The following is a 16406-nucleotide window of genomic DNA, read 5'->3' as shown; positions in this document are numbered from 1 at the left end:
CTTCACCCAAGTGGAACCAATCACAGCAGGCCAAACAACAGGCCACGTTGATAGATCTGCAGATGGGCCAATCATAGCCCTTCCCTGGGATTTTTGGACTTGGGGCTCAAGCTGCTGGGTGCCATCCTTCCGTGGTGTGGAGAATGCTGGTCCCAGAGAAACATGCTGACTTGCAGAAGGTCAGAGAAGGTATGGAGTACCTTGGTTGCCCTCAAATCCTTGGTTTGATGGCCCTGAAGGCCAGAGGGGACAACTGCCCTTCCTTGTTTGGCAATGTCGATCAATTGAGTCCTCCTCTGGCCTAAGTTAGAGCAAGCTTGGTTTCTGTCAAGCTTAAAGACGAATAAAGACCTGATAATGGTGTCTCATCACAAACGCTGTAATATATGCACACCACACACCTCGTACATATACACTTATAGACACAATCTATGGACACACCATATACACAGACCCTGACACTCCACCTCAGTGCACGTGTTTTTATTTCCGGATGATATAAAATAATAAACTTAAAAAACACCCCAAACCAAACACCCTAATGGCTCCCCCAAAGCAATGTGACCCCTTTTCCCACCCCAATAAATAGAGACTTCTGTCTGTCAGTCCACCCTCCCACCCCCATAACCCCCTTTGCTATAGACATACTCTGGGTATATATTACTCTACTCGGCAATAGACATCTCCCGAAAATAGAATTCCAATACTGCCACCTGACTCTACCTGGGCCCCATGTTCCTGGGAACCCCCCCACCTGCCAGTTCAGACCACCCGCCACTGCAGCACGCTGGTGTCCTTGCCCCCTGTGGTCAGGGCCACACTGTCATCCCACAAGAAGGCCACATTTGTCACATGGCTGCTGTGTCCGCCGTATTTGTGGCTGAGAGCCTGTGATATGGAAAGAAGGAAGTGAAAGGAAGTCATCTGTCTTGTTCACTGCTGTATTCCCTGGGCCCAGGCATTCGGTAAGTGCTCAATAAATATTTCTTGAGTTAATAGGAAAAAGAACCAAAGATCTCACAATGCAGATGCTCAGAGCTTTCGCACTACAGACTTGGTAATTTATCGACTTTCAAGTTAAGAAGGGCCCCTGGGATCAAGCCACTGCCCTCCTTGTACAGCCGGTGAAACTGGGATCCGGGAAGGGTTGCCTTAATCCTGCCTGCAGTGCTGCTTGGTACCTCCACCCTGCCAGCCCCCCAGAGGGACTCACTCGAGGCTGACAGCAGGGGTAGCTAAACAGGTGGACTTTGCCAAAGTCATCAGCTGAAGCCAGCAACTTCCCATCATGGGAACGGGCCACGGCATTGATGTCAGTACCATCTGCTCCCTCAGACCAGATCCCTGCGGGCAAGATTGGGGGTGGCTGGTGGTAAGATGGCAGCTGGGGCCAGGGACCCCCAAGGCGAGTAGGCCCCAGCCCCAGCCTCCCTGCCTTTCTCTCACCTAGCCCGTCTCTAGCCGGGGATGAGAATTGTAATAATCTTTTGGAAATGCTTATCTGACCCTATCCCTCTATAGCTCAAAGCCCTCCCATGGGGAATTCCCTGGCAGTTCAATGGTTAGGACTCCACGCTCTCACTGCCAAGGGCCTGGGCTCAATCACTGGTCAGGGAACTAAGATCCCACAAAAAAAAAAAACCCTCCCATGGCTCAGGCTTCTCACCATGACCCCCAAGCTCTGCCTTGTCCCCCACACTGCTCCTGCCTTGTTCTTACCAGTGCTTCCCTTGAACTCTGCAATGATTTAGCCATCCTGCCTTCTTGCATTTCTCCAAATACCAAGCTCTGTCACCTCTAGGCTTTTATACATGGCTATCATTCCCTTTGCCTAGCCATTGCTTTCCTTCTTCACCACCCTAGAACCTAACTCCTCATCCTGCAGATCCAGTTTGGATGTCCCTTCCTCCAGGAAGCCCTCCCTGACTCCCTCCTAGGCTGGGACCAGGCGTCCTCTCTGGACTTCCTTGTCCCAGCCCAGTCTACTCTGGGTGGTCTGGGGACAGGTCTCTCTCTTCCACTGGACTGTGAGACCCATGATGGCAGGGTCAGGGCTGTCGTGGTCACCACTGACTGGGTCTTAGCACTGCCCAGCTGGGCACACAGGTGCTCAGGGGGTATGTGTTGAGTGCATTAATGCCTGAATGAATGGGTGACTGGGACACAGGCTGTGTGAATCTCCCTGGGCCAGGTGACACCCCCAATTGTTCTCATTTCATTACAGTTCCAAGGGATCTGAGTAGTCACCTCACCCTAACCTTTTCTCTTATACAAATACTGCTGCTCACATGTCTAAAGGAATGAGTTTCCCACCTTAGAGGTAATAAGAGACTGTGAAAACCACCAGTCAGGGATGTTTCTTGGAACTCCTGTCCTCAGCAAGACTTTCCCCATTCCAGAACTTACCAAACACGCCAAAACCCAGGACACAGGTAGCCGTGGCCCATTCCACGTTCCTCACAGCATCTGCAGTAATGATCTGCTTACAGGTAGCTGGGTCCCCTGGGGCAGAAAATGGGAGGAGGTGTTCAGAGCAGAAAGAACTACTGGGAATTCCCTGGCGGTCCAGTGGTTAGGACTCCGCGGTTCCACTGCAGGGAGCACGGGTTCGATCCCTGATCGGGGAACTAAGATCCGGCAAGCTGCGCGGCACGGCCAAGAAAACCAAAAACCAAAAACCAAACGGAAAGAACTACTGACTTAATTCATCCATTCCACAGACAACGGGCACTGAGGTCCGACACAGGAGGCTAATTCTACCTCTCCAGACTGGTGCTAGATCCTGGGTGGTGACATCTCAAGACGAGAGCAGGGGTATCTGCTTAGAAACCTGTACCCCAGCCATCCAACCCGGAGGGGGAGGAACTGGTTAAAAGTTGGGTCCACCAGGGAGGAAACCAGAAGCCAGGAGACCAGCCAATCAGATCAACCCCTGAATAAAACAGCCAGAGGAGAAGGGACTTGAAGCCCCTGCTTCCCCTTCCAGAACCCAGGGAAGGCTATGCAAATCGCACACGCAATAGAGAGGCTGAAGGAGGAATGCCTTTGGGTTTCAGAGAACTCACAGTACAGAATCTCGTAGTCCCCAGAGTTGGTGACGAAGCAGCTGCTGTCCTGGGCCCAATCCAGGTGGGTGATAAAACTGGAATGGCCCTGCAGGGGAGGGAAGGGGTGGAGTTAGAGCTGGAGCGGTAGGATCAGACCAGGATGGGTGGAAGGCAAAATACAAAGGTAGGGTGAAAACACAGGGGGTCTCGAGGAAAGATACACAAGCCTTTGGGGTGTGGGGATGGGGCCACACTATCATGGGCGGGGCCAGACTGTGATGAGCGGGGGGCTAGACAAATAAGGGCTTAGAACACAAGGGGGAGTTTAGAACAAGTGGGCAGAGCTAGACACGGAGGGGCGGGCTTCGAATGCAAGGGGCTGGGCTACACAGAGGGTGTGCTTAGAACGTGAGGGGCGGGGCTACACAAAGGGACGGCCTTGAAACACAGGAGAGGGTAAATGTGTGGGCGGGGCTAAAACTCCTTGATGTGACCAGGGCAGTCAGTTGAGTGTTGAAGCTGTGCGCCCTTGAGGTAGAAAACTGGTTAATTCTGCACCCCCTGGACGGGGTGGCGGCGCGGGCTGGGGGCCACTGCCCACTCACCGAGCACTTGCCCAGGCGGCTGACCTTGCGGCCGCCCTGGTCCACCGTGTACAGGTACACCAAGTTGTCGTGGGAGCCCACGGCCAGGTACGCCCCGTCTGGGGGAGGGGGAGGGGGCTATGAGGAGGCACCCAGGCTCTACCCTCCTCTCTCAGATTCAGCCCCCCACTATCCCAGACTCCTCAGTAGTCCCAAGTTCCATCCCTGCCACAGGCCTGGCCCCGCCCTTAGGCCGTGCCACATAGACTCCACCCCTTCCCCCTGCCAGTAACTCTGAGCTTCAGTTCCCAGGCCTGGCCTCTCCAAGGTCCCCTCCCCGGCCCCGGCCCTTACCTGGAGAGAAGCTGACCACTGATATCTGTTCATTCCCATCTGTATGGATGGCCACCAGGTCATGGGTCTCCGTGTCCAGCAGCAGCCATCTTTAAGGAGAAGGCATGGTGGGGGAGGAGGGGTGAGCTGATCTGGTAGAGAAGGGTGGCAATCTGTGGGGCCTGAGGGAAGGACCCCAGAAAAGATTAGGGAGAGAGGCTGACTCCAGAGGAATGTTGGGAGATCAAGGCCTGGTAAACAGTTGGTACCTAATTATCATTCTCTGTAAGCTTTGGGGCAGTAGGGAAGGCAGGGGGAGGTGATCAAGGGATAGTTCCTGGGGGGCGCAGAGAAGCCCTCCCCAAATGCCCATCAGCTTTACCTGCCAGTCGCCGTGCCAATGGCCAGGACACAGCCACTGGGGTGGAAGCCAGCAGAGTAGGCCGGGTCCTGAGGAGGGAGAGAAGAGGAAGGGCTGGGAGCTGGGGTCCCCCTTCCATCTGGCCCACACTTCCCCAGCCTCAGAGGCAACTCTCAGCCTGGCATGAGGGCTCTCACCTCCCGCTGCTGCCCTCCAGTAACCTGCTGATGCAGATGCTCTGGAAACCGCTCTCCTTTCCTTTAACATGTGAGCTCGAAGAGAAAATATTCCTCCTTTCACTGTTGACTCTGGATCCTTTTTCACTCCTGTTTTAACCTCCCACAGCTTTATAAACCCAAGATGATTTCCTTAGGGACTTTTCTACTAGTGAGATCGTTGGGACAAAGGCTATCCATATTTTTAAGACTTTTGATATATCATGCCAATTTGCTTTCCCTTATAAAATTATATTGACTTATCATTAGGCTTGTCTGAGTGCCTGTTTCCCCATATCTTTATCTAACTCCTAGCACAAAATTTTTAAATTTCGGGGGCATTTGGTTGATTTGCAGGCAACAGAGCACCATGGAATCAGAAGTGGTTTGAAACTGTGGCCCTGACACTTCCTCGTTATGTGACATCAAATAACTTTCCCCATCGTGGCCTTGGTTGCCCCACACGGAGAACATCAATACACACTCCCAGGACTGTTATAAGCAAGGTGTAAAGTCCTTAGAATGGTAAGCTGGTGAGTAAGACGGGCTACAGGAAGCACTGAATAAAGGTCAGCTATGATTGTAATTACAAACGGCAAGTGATGTTACCTTTCTGGGCCCGTTTCCTGATTTTACCTTCCTGTTTCTGGGCGATCCATCATCTCTACTGCCTTGTGGAGGTTGGGGTGCGAGGGAGTTAAGAAGACAATGTGGGTAAAGTGCTAAGCCAATGTCAGGCATGGTGGGCAGACTGCCCGAATCAGAATAACCCAAGGGAGCTTGTTCTTATTATAAATTGCAGATTTCTGGGACTAAACTCAGACCTCCTGAACCAGACTTCCCATGCTTGGGGCTCAGGATTCTGTGTTTCTAACAACTCAGGTGGTTCTTATGCCCTGGCTAGAGAACTGCTGTGCTGAGCACAGGTCCTGGCATATAGTAGGTGCTCAATTAGGCAGCCAGAGTGAGGATTATTATACATGGCCCTAATAATTTCCAGGGTACACTATCCCTGACTCCTAGAAGTTCAAAGGCCATCAAGTGTTCCAGGATCATAGGTAACCCTGGATTCCTGGAGCAAAACCTCAAAGGGTAGTGTGGGGAATATGATGACTGACCTTCTACTGTCCCATACCCCACAGGCAAGAGAGCTTAAAAACTACATTGCCCAGAATCCCTTGTAGCTAGGGTTGGCTGTGATTTGGGTCTGACAATCAGCTGCACCATTGTGGGCTCTGGAAGGTACAAGGTGGAGGCCCCGCTCTGCCACTTCCACTGATCAGCTGGGTTGTGAAAGCAATAGCATTTGCTATGCTGGTGAGCAGTCACTAGCCTTAAAAGGCAAGGGCACAGAGTATCTGTTTTTGGCCAGTGTAAATGTAGCCAGCATTGGGTCACTCTAGAGCAAGATAGTCCAACTGAACCTTCTGCGATAATGGAGATGTTCTTTATCTGCACTTTCCAATATGGTAGCCACTAGCCACATGTTTGGAATGTAGCTAGTGCAATGGAGAAACTGAATGTTTAATTCTACTTACATTTAAAGTTAAGTTTGAATAGCCACATGTGTTGGACAGCGTAGCTCTAGAACCAACACTTGAGTGACCACAGCATCCTGGTTCCTGGATTGCAGTTACAATGACAGCATTTTCTTGAACTCAGTGGTTCCTGACTCCCCACCTTCCTGACTGTGGCAGAGGCAGCAGCTCCTCTGGCAGGTCAGTTCTGTGGTGCTGTTCTGGGCTTCTGTCCAGTCAAGAACTCACTCCTCTAGCACTTCCAAGTGAGTTTGTAAGCACCCAGTTCCCTGCATTAAATCTCCTTCTGCTTAAAGACGCCAAGTGTGGCTTCCATTTGATGCACTGAACCCTGACACACTGAGACAAGTCGTTCTGTTAGAATGGCGTGCCAAGTCCCCCATCCCCTTACCTCGATGATCCTACTCCACAGGGGCTGGTGGGACTCCACGCTCCACAGATGCACCAACTTATCCTGACCACATGTCACAAATTGTCCCCGGCTGGGGTGTGTGGCCAGGCCCCATAGCTCTTCCACGTGGCCCTGGCAGAAAGGAGAGATGACAGCACGGAGACTGCCAATCCAGGCCTTTCCTCTGCATCCCCCACCTCCCCAAAGTCTGATGCCAGAAAGAAGTGCTGGACTAGCTCCAGCAACACACTCTCCCCACAGGTTACCCAGGGAAGACCCTTTCCCCAGTGTTATCTGAAGGAGGCTGTGATTGGGCAGACCCCTGCCCCAGTGTGGGGCTCAAGGCAAATGTTGCCCTTCCCCCCAGGTCTCTGCTTTCCACTGTGCACAATGGGAGGCAAGAGACATGATGAGTAGGAGCTTGACTTTGGGAGACAGATGGCGCCCAGCAGGCTGTAGGAACCCATGGAGGGTACTCAGCCTGGTGAGTCTGACTGCAGCTCTCTCTTATTGACTGTGGCAGTCACCTGGGCAGATGACTTCTCCTTGGAGCCTCAGTTTCATCTTCTGTAAAATGGAACCGATCACTGTATGTGGCTCATGGCATTTTTCTGCTCACTCACATTATGGGTGGAAAGTGTGAATAGATGGAAAGTGTACGAGGCTGGTACAAAGTGCTCACCAAATGGAAGTGGCTGACTATTATCAGTAGTGATAACATGCACTATTAATATATAATTAAAGTAATTAACAACGATAATCAACAGAATTATAATTATTGATATTAGTATAATGATTAATGTTAATAAATAATAGAAAGCTAGTAATATATTAATAATATAATTAATACTAAATAATATTGACACTATTATTAGAGGTCTTTAAGGTCCATTCTGGTCTTGGGACCCCTAGGAAATCCCTCTAGCCCTTGTTTTTCCTCATCTTCTTCCATGGAAACAAGAGCCAGAGGGGGGAATGTAAATGCAGCTGCTGTACGGATCTCAGCTGCCATGTAAGAGGTAAAATGCATGTCAGGAGTGAAGGAAGGGGCGGGGGGTCACTGAACAAGAAGGAATTTTGGCCAAGACTCTTTGAGCCCTTACTCTGTGCCAGGCACCATTCTAAATGCTGTGCATGAATTGACTCATTGAATCCTTACAAAACCCCATGAGTCAGTTCTATTATTCTCCTGGTTCACAGAGGCACAGAGAGGTTATTCACTTGCCTCATATCACACAGCGAGTGAGCGACAGGGCTGTGCTTCGATCCCAGGGGTTTTTTTGGCCGCACCATGTGGCTTGCAGGATCTTCCCTGACTACCAGGGATCGAACCCAGGCCCCCAGCAGTGGAAGTGCAGAGTTCTAACCACTGGACGGCCAGGGAATTCCCCCAGTAGGCTGGGTTTTTTACTTGGATGTGTGGTAGGGTTCTGGCCCACGAGGATGAAGGAATGCGCATCTGAGAAGACTCCAGAGGGTCTTCCTAGATCCTTGTAGCTGAAGACCTGGGAGGTGTGTGGCTCAAGGCCTGTGTGACAACCTGCCAGGGCACTTACAGAAATGGACACCAACCTGACCAGCAGGGGGCAGCACAGCTGAAGCAGGGTCCTGGGACCCCTCTGCTGTGCTACCAGTTAACCCATTGCTGGACCATGGGGTGTTCTGGGGTGGGGTTATGTGTCAGGAGCAGTTAAAGGGAAGGTAAGTGGTGTTTACCAGGCCAGAGGATAAGGGATGGGGCAGGGAGGTGAGGTGAAATGGGAGTGGGAAGAGAGGAGGAATGAATGGTGCAGAGGAGAGAAGAGAGGCGGGTGGGGAGGGAGCAGGGCAGGTGCAGAAGAGAAGCTCACCTGGATGAGCAGCGAGAAGCCAGTGTGGACAGAGCCCTGCAGGATGGAGTTGCGGGTGGTCCCCACGTACAGCGTGTCACCCCGGCCCTCCGCTATGGTCCGCACGGGGCCGAAGTCCTCGGGGACCTGAGTAGGCAAAGGGGGGTGGGGGGCAGGCAGATGAGTGTAGGACACACGCAGAGGTGGGGTTGGGGGGTGGGGGAGACAGGCTGGGAGAGCAGGGTCTAGTATTAGTGGGGTGGGAGGAGGTATCCTCACCTTCATGAGCCTCTCCCCCTCACCTCCGCCTCCTGCAGCTTGCTGTAGTCGGAACCCCAGAGGATCACCCGCCGATCGCGGCCCCCTCCTGACACCAGCGTCCCGTCCCGCAGGGCGCAGAGCCCAAACACGCCGCCATCGTGGACACCCAGCAGGGCCTGTGTGATACGGTTCCCACCTGCAGGGTGGCCAGGGGCAGAGGTCAGCATGGGGAAGCTCCCCCATACTGACCCCAGAAAACACCTCAAACTCTCAATCCTACATCCAGCCATTCACTCACCTTTTCTTCTACCCAGCCTTCCACCCACCCATCTACTCAACCACCCATCTATTCAAATACCCTATCATCCATCTAATAAACCATCTGAAGTAACATCTACCCATCCACCCTTTGATCCTAACCCTATTCATCCACTCACCTATCTACTGGTCTGTCCATCCATCTATCTACTCACCCATCCAATTACCCATCCATGCAGCCATCAACGCTTCCTTCCTTCTATCCATCCATGAATCCGCCTCTCATCCATTCATTCACCCTCTCTTTCATCTGACTACCCACTCACCAGTCAATCCATCCTTCTATCCAAACATCCACCCATTTTCCATTTTTTTTCCTATCCATCTACCCATTCACCCATCTATCCACTCATCTGTCAACCTAACCATCTGTTCATCCATCCATTCAGTCAACAATTATTAAACTAGCATTGACTCTGGGCCCAGCCTCATGCTGGGTGATGCTGGGTACTGATGAAGGCAACCTCAGATCTTACCCTCACAGGGATCACAGTCCAGTTTCAGAGACAGACCTACTACCAGTCAGTGACGACCCAACATGGCTGGGGCTGGGATGGGGAAACCCAGGAGACTGTGGGATCCCAGAGTGGGCACCTAGCCTGGTGGGCCAGGGAGGGCTTCCTGGAGGAGGGGACAGCTGAGCAAGGATCTGAAGGTTGAGTAGGAGTTGGCTAGGACAACAGAGGGTAGAAAAGTGTTCCAGGCAGAAGGAACAACATGTGCAAAAGGCAGAGAGAACATGGACTATTTAGGAAACTAAAGAAATCTGGTGTGACCAAGTATAACATGCAAGGGACAAGAGAAAGCAGGGCCAGACCATGCATGGCCTCATTGAGGAATCCGGACCTTGCAGACCTCAGTGAGGAATCCAGACCTTGTTCTGAGGGATCTGAACTGTGTAGTAATGGAAGGGTTCAGCAGGGGAAGGATAGGGTCAGATTTACATTTGGTTCTGACAACAAACTGAATTGGAGGGGACAAGACTGAAGGCCCGGGAACCAGGGAAGAGGCTGGGGCAGGGACTAAGTGGAGAGGAAGAAAAAGCAACTCTCTTCAATTCCATCCTTCCAGGCTCAGAAGTGGTGTCACGTGTACATACATCCTTCTGTCTACCTATCTTTCTAACCACCCACCCACCCAACATCCTGTAGCCCTGCGGGCTGGACCCAGTGGTGGGACTGGAGATATGGGAACCAATCAGACCAAGTCTCTGCCCTCAGAGAGCTTAGAGTCTGCTGGGAAAGACACACTGCCAATTATTCAGAACTTATTCTCAGCTGTCTAATCTCAAGAAAAGCTCAAAACAACCGTGTGAGGGAGAGAGTATTATACCCATTTTACAGATGGGGCAACTGAGTCTCAGAAGGGAGATGACTCTCCCAAGGCCACAGAGAGCACACAGCACTGCTGAGACCTGAACCCAAAGCCTGCCCAACTCCCAAACCCACTCCTCACCCACTACCCCAAGATGAATGGTTACCTCAGCCAATGGATTAACGTGTTATGAAGAACTGATTGTTCCAGGAAGTGGTTTGATGACTGAATAAACTCATTCATTCATTCATTCGTAACTTTACAGTAATCCACTGCCTGGGAAAAGACCCAGTCATTTATTAACACAGTCATCCGTTCTGGGGACAGCCATTCATATATTTAATTGTTCACTCACCTAATCACCCACCCATTAAGGACAGCATATTCATCTACTCATTCTTCTATTCACTGGGTGGGACAAACGCTTCATTCATTCATTAACTTATTCATTCATTCATTGCTCTGGAACAAACCACCTCTCCATCCATCCGTCCATCCACACTGGGTTAACCCATTCATTTATAGCTCAAACTTGATCGCTGCCATGGGATTTGCAGAGGACAAGGGGAGGGAATAAGTGAAGATTTCATGCAGGTGGGGATACTGGAGCTGAGCCTTGATGGAGGTGTTAGAATTGGACAAGTAATGACTTGTATTGTTGTATAGTACATTCCACATCAGCATGCTCCGAGAAAGGGACGCACAGCCAAAGGGAGTCAGGGAGGACCGCGTTGGGGAACCAATCAGGGGGGGCTGACACTGACCTTTGCCCCAGACATAGAGGTTCCCCCCAGAGTCCCCGGTGACCACATCGCCACCCTCCAAAAAGGTCACACACAGCACGTACTTCGGTTTCTCGTGTTTCTAAGGTGGGGGAGAAGGGGAAGGTGTCAGAGGGTCGCTGAAGCCGGGAGGCCTCCCAGAGCTCACCCGTCACCCAGGACGATGGTCCAGGGGATGCCCTCCATGCTTTGGGGAGCGGCCCTGTGGGGAGCATCCTCATCTCCAATCCACCTCCATGGAGTGTCACGTCGCCTACAGACCACTTTCTGACCCACCCCGGACCCCCTTCCTCCCTCCTCTCTCTCCTCCCTGACTCCTGTCCCAGTCTCTGTCCTTCGTTCCCCTGCTGTCTTCCGCTTGGATTCCTCTCTCTCTGTCCCTTGGTCTCCCCCTCTCTGCCCCTGCCCCTCTCCTCTCCTTCCCTCCCGCCCCCTCTTCTGTCTGTCTCTAGGTCCCTCACCCTGCCCCGCCCCACCCTCTTCTCATCTCAATATCTCCATCTTCATCTCCATCTGAGCCTGGTGTTCTCAGGGCCTCCCCTTTTGGGGTAGAAGCCCCAACTCTCACCAAAGGCAAAGGAGCCCTGTCAGAGGTGTGCCTGCATCTTCTCTCCCAGGCCCTGTGCTTCCTGCTGTTTCTCTGTCTCTCTCGGCCAGTCAGCCTCTGACCTCGGTTTATCCAGAATATTGACAACCGCAGCAACCCATGTATTGAGCATCCACTATCTGCTAGGAGTCGCTATACTCTTCATCCCACGGAATCCTCACAACTTCAAAGAGTTAAGGTGGATCACGCCACTGGTAGGGATAAGGGAACTGAGGCCCCAGCAGGCAATATCTCAGCATCCCTACAACCTCCAGCCCCTGGGGTATCTTCTTGTCTGCCTGGGTGTCCCTGCCAGCCTCCTTCAGGGCCAGCCTGTCCCAGTACCCCTGGCACTCACCTCAAATAGGCCCTGCCGTTTGCTCATGCCGCCTCCTTCTAGGTTCCAGAAGTAGATGTGGGATTTCCCGCAGGTGATGAGCACGGTGGGGTCTGTGGGGTGGAAGGTGGCCACCAGCACGGCCTCATTGGAGCACTTTAGGGGGTGGGGGAGATTCTGAATGAGGACCTCAAAGCCATCAGGACCACGATACCCAACCCAGGAAGGACTGCCCTATACAGCTGTGTGGGCTGTGCGCTTGCACGCCCAACTTGCCTGTACCTCTCCTTTACGGGCAAACTAAAGTACAGGAAGCAGGGCCAGCCAGTGAAGCATTATTGTTTTCTTCATCAACATAATGGCAGGCACGAGAGCCCTTACTTTGTACCAAGCTCTGTGCCAAGCACTTAACATCCATCAACTCATTTAACCCCACAGCACCCTGTAAGGTAAGGCTCATTAGCACCTCCCATTACAGATGATGAAGTGAGGCTCAGAGAGGGGAATTCACTTGCCTAAGGACACACAGCCAGGTTGTGTCCAGAATCAAGTCACTGAGAGCCCAGCCTCTCAACTACTTCTCTTTCCCCAAACCATGGGCCCCAATCCTAGGTCTCTTGCCCCCAGCCCAGAATAAGCACATGACCTTGGGCAAGTAGCTCTCCCCTCTACCATGCCTCAGGTTCCTCATCTGTAAAGCAGGTTATCTCCCGGAGATGCAAGTCAAGGTCTGTCTTGGACATCGCAGGACAGCAGAACCAGCAGCCACCTTGTACCGATCCTCCTGTTGGGCCTGGTTTGCCCACCCCATATGCCAACATCAAAGCCAAATTTTCCCTACAAGGAAGATGCTACCATTATCCCCATTTTATAGATGAGGCAACTGAAGCTCCGAGAGGGCAAGCCACTTGCCCAAAGTCACACAGCCAGCAAATGGCAAAGCCAGGACTTCAACATGAGTCTGATTCCAGACTTGTGAACACTGAGATCTGGCCAATCCCACAGGGAGACCCCAAGGAGAGGGGATAAGAAGGGTTACCTCACCTTGACATCTACCACCTTGGTCTCCTTGGCCCAGTCCCACACAGAAAGCATGTGATCGTTGGACTCATCTACCGCACAGAGGAGGTTGCCCCCATTCTAGGAAGAGGAGAGAGGATGGGGGAGGGGCAGGCGGGTCAGGATCCACCCCCTCCCTCCAACACCTTGCCCACTGGGGCATTAGCTACTCAGGCCTGTTTCAAAGGCCCTGACCCAAGTCATGTGAAACACATGAAAATATACTCCCCGTCCAGGGCCACACACATTTTAAAGGCTGTTTATAATTTTCCTTTTGAAATGACTCCTCCCTAAGAATTTCCTCTAATTTCCCCTCAGCTACAATTTCTCTGCAAGTAGCCCGAGGTCAGGAATTCTTACTGAGAGCCTCTAATCTGCATTTTCCTATGGAATGACTTTTAGGGCTGTGAAGTTAAACAGTTAATAAAGTCGGGATGATGTTGCTTTTTTATACCTGTAGTTAAGTGCAGGTTAGTTTTGATTTTGCAAAGTTTTCCTTTCCCCCACATTTTGGCAACAAAATAGCTTTATTTCCCCAAAGTTCTCAAGTGTCTCCTCAGGTCTCAGAAAACCTGTGAGGTTCTTAAACTGTCTATGGGATGACAGGTTGTTTTTTATTCCCCGATCCATTGCAGCCAATACTCTGGTAAAATACAGTAAAACTGTAAAATATGATTAAAAAAAAAAAAAAAGCCCACCACTCACACACTTGGATGTTGTGTGAATGTCAAATTGCTGGACAAATTCCTAAAGGCTAACTCTCGATTTCTGTGCTTATCTCCTCCATACCTGCCAACACCCACTTAGGATGGTACTAGGAGCCAGGGCTGCCCTAGACACAGGGCTTAAAATGCCTAAGGGATAAGGACCCTTCCAGAATGAAAGGTGGTGTGAAAAAATAATGCAGAAAGCGTTAACTGACGTACAAAGGATCACTGAGGAGTTTCTCTGCGGAGCAATCAAGACATATGGTCCCCTCATAAGGGCTAATAGAGCAGGCCTGTGAGGCCACAAATGTGGGCACACAGCCTGGAGGGCCAGGGGGCGTGGCCAGCACCTGTGACGCCATGATGAAGGTGTGGCCTCCAGCCCCAAGGGGCGCCCGGGGCAGGCGAGGGATGGCACAGGACTTACAGATTTGGAAAAGCCCACACAGCACACAGCTCTGTCAAACACCCCCAGGCCCAGTACGTGTAAGGTGGAGAGGGAAACGGAGTCCCAGACGCGCACGTGGGGCGGCAGTGGCTGCAGGGAAGAGAGAGGCCGGTTACCTGGGGGGCCCAGATTCCTGACCCACCCACGACTCCATCCCAGTCTCCAGGTCCTGCTCCCTCCACTCTGTTACCTTCCCCTCCTTAGTGGTGCCTGCCACCTGTCCAGTGGCGATGGTGACCATATCAGGGTGGACAGCCAGGCTGAGGAGAGAGAGGGCAGATGGACAGGGCTCAGCAGGGGGGTGCTCACAGCACACCAGGACCCCTCCCACAGCAGGCCACAGTCGCGATGCCTGATTATTCATTCCGCAGTTTGCTTGAATGAGTTACTTAGTCAATAAACACTGATTCAGCTCTTCAGTAGCAATAAGGGTATACTCTCTGGGTACTCTGGCTCAGAAGCAAGACTCAGGCCTGCGGTCTCTAACTCAAGTGCCCAGAGGGCTCAAGCCTGTACCACAAACGGCCAGAACACACCCATTTAAAAGGGCTGTCAAAAATAAAATAAAATAAAAGGGACTTCCTTGGAGGTCCAGTGGTTAAGACTCCACGCTTCCACTGCAGGGGGCACGGGTTCGATCCCTGGTTGGGGAACTAAGAGCCCACATGCTGTGCGGTGAGGCTAAATATAAAAAAATAAAAAATAAAGGGGCTGTCACCACAGGGCTCCAACACACTGTGGGATCGTCTGGGGTGCCCACTTGAAGTTTTCAAAAGAAGTGAAAAATTCAGGCATCTGAGTGAATTCACCGACACTTGACGTATGGATAATCAATCCACATTTTTTCCCCCTGAATTCAGCCTGTTGGCCAGGGAAGGCCTGGCCCCACCCACCTCCCCTAAGAGTGTCCCAAGCAGGAAATATTTGGCATCCTCCTCCCAGGCCTCACCACTTGATGTCATCATTGTGTCCCAGGTAGTGCCGCTGCCTCTGCTCCTCCACACTGTATAGCACAGCCACAGAGGCCACGAAGTACACTATCTCCCCCGTGGGCAGCAGGTAAAGGTTGGCCCGGCAGTCTCGGCCACGGTAGCCATAGCTGGAGGTGCCCAGGGGCTGGTTAAAGAGCCTGTTTTGCATTGCATCTGCTGACTGACTCCCAGATGAAGGTCATCAGAGCTAGGTTTTCCTGTTTCCACTCTTACCCCTGTGGGAGGTTGAATGATGGTATCCCCCAAAAATATGTCCACCAAAATATTAACCCCTGGGAAGTGTGAAGGTGACCTTCCTTGGAAAAGGAGTCTTCGCAGATGTAATTAAGGATCTCAAGACGAGATCATCCTGGATTATCTGGATGGGCCCTAACTCCAGCAACAAGTGTCCTTATAAGGGACAGAGAAGAAAAGACACAGACACAGGGTGGGAGAAGGCGGTGTGAAGACAGAGATTGGAGTAAAGCAACTATAAGCCAAAGAACCCCAAGGGTTGCCAGTAGCCACCAAAAGCTGGGAGACAGACAGGGGCCTCTTCCTCATCTCTCCATGGCTCCCGCACCTGCTTCAGGTCTCTACTCAACTGTCAGCTCCTTGGAGAGGCCTTCCCAAGCCTCTCCCAAATAGTTCCCAGCTATTTAAAACTGCAAACTGGAATTCCCTGGCAGTCCAGTGGTTAGGACTCAGTGCTTTCACTTCCGCGGCCTGGGCTCAATACTTGGTTGGGGAACTAAGATCCCACAAGTCGCGCCACAGTCAAACACAAACAAACAAAAAAACTGCAAACTCACACACCCTCAACTGCCCCCATCCCCCTCCCTCTTCATAATCCTGCAGTACATTCATCAGCATCCCACACGTTATCTGTTTAATTTATTTTGTGTCTCCCGAACTACAGTGTCTGCTCCAGGGGGGCAGGGACCTCTGTCCATTTTGTTAACTGATGTACCCCTTGTGACCAGATCAGGGCCTGGTACACAGCAGACATGAGTTCAATATTTGTTGAAGGAATGTGACCCTCCTCTGTTCAGAACTTTCTGTGGCTCCCCAGTTCCCCCTAAGACAAAGCCCAAGCTCCTCCACTGGCCTGGTTTGCCCCTCCCTGGCCTTAGCAGGGCTTCTGCCCTCCTTTGCTCTCTGACCTTGGAGTTTCTCAAAACACTAAGATCACTACTGTCACCCAGGTCTTGGCACTAACCTTCCCCTTTGTCTAGCACAAGCTACCTGCCACCCTTCTCAGTTGCCCTGTCCTCAGATCAAGCTTCAGGCTCTCTTCCTCGGCTAGATTCATCCCACTTATCTGA

At 51.8% G+C, this 16406-nt stretch overlaps 1 protein-coding gene across 9 annotated transcripts in view; it reads right to left on the bottom strand.

Annotated features, from left to right (window-relative positions):
- Positions 1 to 467: 467 nt before the first annotated feature.
- EML2 (EMAP like 2) overlaps positions 468 to 16406 on the bottom strand; it is a 23665-nt gene continuing 7726 nt past the window's right edge. For 4 of the 9 annotated variants that reach the window (XM_067720482.1, XM_067720483.1, XM_067720488.1 and 1 more), the window contains 16 exons: positions 15060 to 15209; positions 14301 to 14370; positions 14090 to 14200; positions 12941 to 13036; positions 11918 to 12052; positions 10956 to 11055; positions 8601 to 8755; positions 8320 to 8445; positions 6470 to 6601; positions 4347 to 4414; positions 3986 to 4074; positions 3653 to 3750; positions 3066 to 3153; positions 2407 to 2502; positions 1214 to 1344; positions 468 to 888 (listed from right to left, as the gene is read on the bottom strand). In XM_067720482.1, the coding sequence (XP_067576583.1) occupies positions 763 to 888; positions 1214 to 1344; positions 2407 to 2502; positions 3066 to 3153; positions 3653 to 3750; positions 3986 to 4074; positions 4347 to 4414; positions 6470 to 6601; positions 8320 to 8445; positions 8601 to 8755; positions 10956 to 11055; positions 11918 to 12052; positions 12941 to 13036; positions 14090 to 14200; positions 14301 to 14370; positions 15060 to 15209 (1771 nt within the window). In that variant the 3' untranslated portion in view covers positions 468 to 762. The other 5 variants (XM_067720484.1, XR_010939270.1, XR_010939269.1 and 2 more) reach the window with 5 other exon arrangements.

Source organism: Pseudorca crassidens, chromosome 20 (assembly GCF_039906515.1).
Source record: "Pseudorca crassidens isolate mPseCra1 chromosome 20, mPseCra1.hap1, whole genome shotgun sequence".
Lineage (NCBI taxonomy): Eukaryota > Metazoa > Chordata > Mammalia > Artiodactyla > Delphinidae > Pseudorca > Pseudorca crassidens.
This window is presented reverse-complemented; position numbering and strand designations above follow the sequence as displayed.